Source organism: Octodon degus, unplaced genomic scaffold (assembly GCF_000260255.1).
Source record: "Octodon degus isolate 3935 unplaced genomic scaffold, OctDeg1.0 scaffold00237, whole genome shotgun sequence".
Classification (NCBI taxonomy): domain Eukaryota; kingdom Metazoa; phylum Chordata; class Mammalia; order Rodentia; family Octodontidae; genus Octodon; species Octodon degus.
Window position 1 is genome coordinate 566843 of NW_004524813.1, and position 6897 is coordinate 573739.

At 39.1% G+C, this 6897-nt stretch overlaps 1 protein-coding gene across 1 annotated transcript in view; it reads right to left on the reverse strand.

Moving 5' to 3' along the window:
- LOC101565073 (ephrin type-A receptor 6) overlaps positions 1-6897 on the reverse strand; it is a 1186195-nt gene that overhangs the window by 41718 nt on the left and 1137580 nt on the right. Inside the window, 1 exon segment of the mRNA XM_012512596.2 lies at positions 200-349. Coding sequence (XP_012368050.1) covers positions 200-349 — 150 coding nt within the window.

Sequence of the window (6897 nt, forward strand, 5' to 3'; positions counted from 1 at the left end):
CTGTAATCCCAGCACTGGGGAGGCTGAAAACAGGAGGATCACTATGAGTCTGAGCTGCATAGTGAGACCTGGTACCAAATACATTAAAAAAAAAAAAAGACAAGGGCTAGTCCGAATGTGAACAAAAGGTGTACTTCTCCCTCTAAAGCCAGTCTGTTCTTCGTCACAAGCCACAGGATGCTCCCTGCAGCACACTCACGTCCTGGTTGGACATCTCCCAGTACGGCCTCTCTCCGTAGGACATGACTTCCCACATGACGATGCCGTAGCTCCAGGCATCACTTGCTGAGGAGAATTTTCGGTAGGCGATGGCTTCTGGTGCTGTCCACCTTATGGGGATTTTTCCACCCTGAAAAACAAATCGAAGATCTTTCAGTTCACTCAGTAAGAAGTAAAGTGGTCTTTTAATTAAAGACCTGTAGTTAGAAAGATCTAAATACTTCAGAATGCTGTTGGCATTTCAAATTAAGAGGAAAGTCAGAATAATGTTAAAATGTCAGAATTATTTTCTTCTAATAAGTAATCAGTGAAAAGCATCTTTAATGGGAAAAAATTTACACTTCAGAAATATTTTATTTCATTCATTAAAGAAATTTATATTTACTTTAGATTCACATGATTAAACCCAATATTATGCCATTTGAAGAAAGTTCCAGATTATAGGATATTAAAACTAAATATCCTTCAACATTCATTAAGCATTATATTTCATTTATAAATAATAATAATGACTGTAAAGCTCTAATTTAATTGAACAAAGTTGTTAAGTACAGAATGGAGATATTCTGCATCAACTTAGTGCTTATCAGATTTCTTTTTCATTTACTATGATTATATTTACTTTAAAGAAAAATACTATTTAAAACTATACAAGAGCACTTTAGTAGGATCATCCTTTTTATTTTTTAAGATAGTCTTTTAAAAAGATATTTTCGGCTGGTTTTTGTTTTCTTTTTCAATGTTTAACATACGAACATATTAAAAACATTAAATTGCACAAATTTAATTTACATTGCTCAAGTATTTTTTTCTGCTCAAGTATTAAAACCTTTCATTGTATTAAACTTACATCTTATCAATATTTATTAAATTTTATTTTCTGAAGCACTTGATAAGTTATTTTTTACTGTAGTGACAAGAATAAAGTAATTCATCCTTTTGATTTACAATCTACAAAATTTGCTCTGAATTCTAAGCCTGTAATGGCAACCTTAGCGCCACTAGATGGCAGTAGAGAACAAGGAGCGGCTCAGTCCACATCTCGACCGGAGAAGGCTTTAGTTAACAGCAAAATTACGCCCAACAGTCAGAAACTCAAAGCAACAGGAATGTTTCAACATTATCAGTTTTTTCAGTCAGCATCTTCACTATCACAGCATCTGCGCGCCTACTGTTGTCAAAACCTGGCGGTGAAGTGAGTATGGGAGGAAAGAAAGGAAAGGTGTGCTTTTTACCTCCTTTTTTTTTTCTTTATTTCTTTATTTTGCAACTTCGTGGGGAGAGGGAATGAACATTATTTTTGGATTGTTAAGTATCGCTTTTTTATTGAGAAATAAATATGGATGAGACAGTTTCACAGCTGATTAATAGGACAGTTTTGATAATCAATACTGTACATTGTGATCTTATTACTATCTATCCATGGTACAAGAAGCAGACAGGATATTGTGTCCAAACACTGTTAGTACACCTCTTTCTTCTCTTTGAATTAAGCAAAAGTAGCTGTAAATTTATCCTAACTATTTTGCATATATAAATACAAAATGATCATTCCTTTGTATCATTTTTTATTGTCTGTCAGAGGTGAATATTCTGTTGACATCTAAATACTCTAGGTGTTTGAATTCAACTAAACAATCTAACACTGTCTAGCAGTCTATAATATTAGCGGATTATCCTCAGAAGTTATTGTCTTGAGCCTTTTACAGCTCATCGTATTAATATGGCTTTAGTTTATATACCTCGTTTTTATACTTTTCTGCTGGATGGTTAAGACCAAGATATAGCAAGACCTATATAACAAGAAATGTAACTTTTGTATCTGATAAGGTCAGCCAAGTACCCTCAGGATTTATCCTGTAGCCCTGTACCGCCCTTTGTACATCCTTGTCAGTGTCTGACATGAGGATGAGTCATGGCCATTGCTTGACCAATTTGCTGTCTGTGAAAGTTTGAGAAAATGTTTTTTCTCTCCATGTGACTCTCCCCAGGCTTACTTTACATCATCGAACACATTCCTCTGTGGCTCCATAATCTTCTTGATCAGAAAATTTGGAGCACAGCTGAGTTACATGTTGTTACAGTACAGGTTCTCCTATGTCCCGAGTCTTCACTGACCTGAAAAGGCTAGGGCCAAAATGTTGGCTGACCTAGCAGCCCTTCCTTTTCTCCAATTTTGAACTGCTAACTTAGGTTGTTAGCCCCCCAGAAGAGAAGCTAATTATTAACCTGCAATATATGCAGTTTGGTTTACCCTATCTGTAGAAATATCAAACATTTTGGCATATGATGGAATAGGTATTTTCCATCAAATATTGGTATGTTGAATTTTAAGTCCTTACAGAATATGAAGGAAAGATAATGTTATAAAAGGAGAAATAAGCATTTACATATTTTACAAAGAAATTTAGAAACCTAACCATATACGGAATTGTAAGTCCTTATACTAGGGAGACAATAGGATATTTACAGATTTTGCCTCTTAAGGAATTTAGGCCAAACAAATCTTTTCAGGTGAATTTATTAATTATTAACTCAGTAATCTAATTACTTATTTAGTAATCTAAACACTATTTATCAGAAGAGTAAAAGGGATTCTTATGAAGTGAAAACAATTTTGGTTTCACAGCATAAATGAAAGTATTAATGGAATTCTAATTTCAAAGATAGGTAGGGCTGGCAAGATAGCTCAGCTTACTAAAGCACCTGCTTAGGCTAGTGCAGGGACCACGATTTGATCCCCGACACCACATGCTGCGCCGGCCCCACCCCAGGGGGGCGTTGAGCCTATAATCCCAGCACTGGGGAGGCTCAAAGCAGGAGGATCACTGAGTCTGAGCTGCATAGTGAGACCCTGTGACAACCAAATACATTAAAAAAAAAAAAGACAGGTAGCATGGAATTGTCAGGACAATTGAGGACAATACCTTGAATCCAATCTCCACATTTCACAGGTGAAGAAACTGAGCCCCGGGCTTAGAGCCAGTGTGTCACAGCATTGCTAGGTACCTACTGTCTGCTGGTGCTGTCGCGAGTGGTACTGGATCTGGATGCAAGATGTGAGCACTTCAGCACAGAGGGAGAGCTTGGCGCCCGCTAGCTTTAATGTTTTAGCACGTATGCTTGTAACCACATGTCACAGAATTTCAATGGTGGGAGCCTGAGGCCTGGTGTTTTCATGCTTTGGGACAGACTTAAAAAGCAACATCAATTTAAGACCAGAAAGTTAAATTACAAAGGTAATGATGAAGTTTACGAAGATGATCGGGGAGAAGGCTGGCACAGGAAGTTGTAAGGAGAAAGGATTCATTCTTTAACTTAAAGCAGGGTTGCCAAAAAACCATACAGGATCCACAGTTAAAATTGAATTTCAGATAAATATCAAATCATATATATATATAGTTGTTACAGGGTCTCACTGCCCATTGCCCAGCTTGGACTCACAGAGATCCTCCTGCTTTCAGCCTCCCCAGCTCTGGGATTACAGGTGTGAGCCACTACACCAGGACTCTGACCAGCTCAGCCTGCCTGGGGGCGGGTCTGGCGAGGCATGTGGTGCCGGGGATTGAACCACGGTCTCTATACTTGCCTACACTTGCCTAAGCAGGTGCTTTAGTTTGCTAAAATTATCTGGCTAGCCCGTCAAATCTGTTTTTAGTATATCTCATCAATATTTTTTTTGCAAAAGTGTGTCCCAAATATTGAGTAAGATTTGTATTCACTAAAAAAAATTCATCATTTGCCTACAATTCTACTTTAAATGGACATGCTTTCTTTTTATTTGGTAAATAAGGCAATCCTAAACAAAGCAGTAATAAAAAATGGAAATATTGTAAGTGTTTCAATCAAACATAAAGTGATGTTTTTGAAACTAACTGCTGTGGTCTTGATGAAGGGACAGCACTCTTGTTCTTACATACAAATACTATCATGTCCTTGCTTACCTATGTTTGGAACTAAAGTGCCTCAGTTCTGTGGCTCTGCACATTGAAGCCACCTAAGTAAAACTCTGGCTTGCTTTGGATGTGGAAGCCACACATCCAGAGAATAAAGACCAGATCTGTAGACTTGATGGGTGAACAGCGTTCACACCTGACATTCCTAACTTTGGAGATTTATTTGTTCTGGAAAACAAGATGAGAAAGTATGAACCGCTAATCTGCCTGGATACCTTTGCTCAATCTTTTCAAGTTTAGTAAGAGCCAAAAAGCAGTTGGTGGCCATGTTATGATCACTTATCTTTTCACTTATAGTTGATAACTCACATAAATGACTCACATATAAGATTATTTCAAATGACTTGATATAATATATAAATGTTACTTTTTTCATAATTCTTCATAACACTCGATAACTCCCCCCAAGGAGAAGATATACAGGATATCTGACAAATAGCCTCGCTAGCAGCTGTGACATGGCTTGTGGTCCCCCAAAGCATATACTGAAGTTTTGTCCATAAAGACAAGATTTTTAAAGAAGTAGTTAGGATTAAATCGAATTGCAAGGGTGTCTGGCCTAATGGGACTGCTATCCTTGCAAGAAGATGAACAGACATCAGAAGCATGTAGGCCAAGAAAAGTGGCTGTATGAGAAAATCCTTAGAGTGAAGCCAGAAATCTGTGGGCCACAAGTAGAGCTCTCGGGCAGGGCCAAACTTTCTGACACATTGATCAGAGCCTTCTGGCTTCCAGAACAAAAGAAATAGATTTCTATTGTCTAACCCATCCAATCTGTTACATTTCTTAGAGCAATATTAGAAGACTAATTAATACATTTTGCTCATAAAAAACTAACTTTTTTCCCCAAAGTATTCTGAAAAGGAACATCTCTGCAGAATGAGCGGTGCGTCTTCATTTTAAATTCTATGCTGTTATCTTGAAATGGAAAGAATGAGAGGCCTGCTCCAAACCCCCTCGCTGTCTCTGGAGCTCAGCTGAGCTGCAGCTGCTTCTGCCACAATCCTAGAGGACAGCCACTGGGACCTGAATCCCTGAACCCACATGCTGGAGCTCAGCTGAGCTGCGGCCATGCAGAAGTCAGGTGGTCCCAGGACGGCTCTGGGGACTTGGCCATCCCTGTCCCACACACTCCCCCCACCATCACCAGATCTCTGTTGAGCTGTGACTGCTTCACCTACCATCACTGTCACCATAGCTCTGCCTGCCCCACTGGTACCAGGTGCCTTGCTGAGCCCTGCCCTGCACCCACCCACAAGTTAGAGAACCTTGTACAGCTTCAGCCAGACCTCCTCCTCATGAGAACCTCCTTGAGCTGCAGTATGCCCCCGTCTCACCAAGGTGGAAGCCACACTGAACCTCACACAGTGGGAGACTTGGTGGGCTTACCACACCCTCCCATCCTCATGGGAGCCTTGCTCTCACACACCCCTTATTCCTACCATCACTGAAAAGTCAGAGTGAATATTGGGAGTTTCAAAAATATCAAAGGAAGAAGTAAAAGAACTCTAAGACCTCCAACCCACCCAAAACAAGGAAAAGAGAAAAAGTCATAGAAGAACTTGAAAGTCACACATCTAAAATTTCTGAAATGATAACAACTGAGATAAAGAAACAATTTTATCAGGCTATGGAGGATATCAGATCACAAATAATCTCTTTAAGAAAAGGAAATAACAAAAATTATAAAACAATTGCTCAGTAAAACCAAGAAGACATAGATTAAAAAAAAATAGAGACCACCCAGGGCCCACGGGATTCTGAATAGACCAGGAACACAGGCCCTACAAGTGAGTGATTGAGACGACCCGGGTCCACAGATCCTGAATAGACCCAGAGCACAGGCCCAGCATGGTACCCTTCAGCAGAACTCCCTGCAAAGAGGCTTGAGGCAAGAACTTCCGGGCTGATTCAGGAGCAGAACATCTTGCCAGAGAGACATAAAGGGTTCAACTCTAACGCCTGCAGCAGAAAGAAGTGGAGCACAGCAGCCAGATCCAAACAACACCCACCTGGAGGAATCTGAACTTCATAGATCCGGACCTGGTGCTAAGGTAATAACTCTATCTAAGCTCTACACCAAAGGTCAGAAGACAGTGGTATACAAAGTGACAAAGAGAAGGAACAAAATGCAGTCTCAGGCCCCGAGTCCACCCAGTGAAAATGCAGAAGACACTAGCATAGAGGAAACTAGAAATCACACACCTGATATCTCTGAAATAATAACCTTGGCAGTAAAAAAACAATTGCAGAAAGGTATAGAAGAAATCAGATCAGAAATAATAATGGAACTAAAAAATTTAGGGATAACTGTAATCAAAGAAGTACTAAGTGCTTCTAGAGAATACACTGATAAAAAATAGAGCAGAATATAAAAATGATGGAACCCCTGAGTAAGCAATTTAGGAAAGAAATAGAAGGTATGAAACAGGTTCAAAGTGATATACAGGAAATTAAAACCTCAATCACAAGCTGGTAAAATTGTTTGAGTGAAAGTGAAAATAGACTTTCTGACCTAAAAGACACGATTGCAGCTAGTGAAAAAGAAAGAAAAGATCTCTTAAAAACAACTAGGAAGCAGGAAAAAATAATTCAATACCTGCAAGATGATGCAAAGATGAACAATGGGAGACTAATAGGCATCAATGAGAAGGAAGGAGTCAATACAAATGATATAAAAAGAATATGGGCAGAAGTAATAGCAGATTTCTGATCAAGAAGA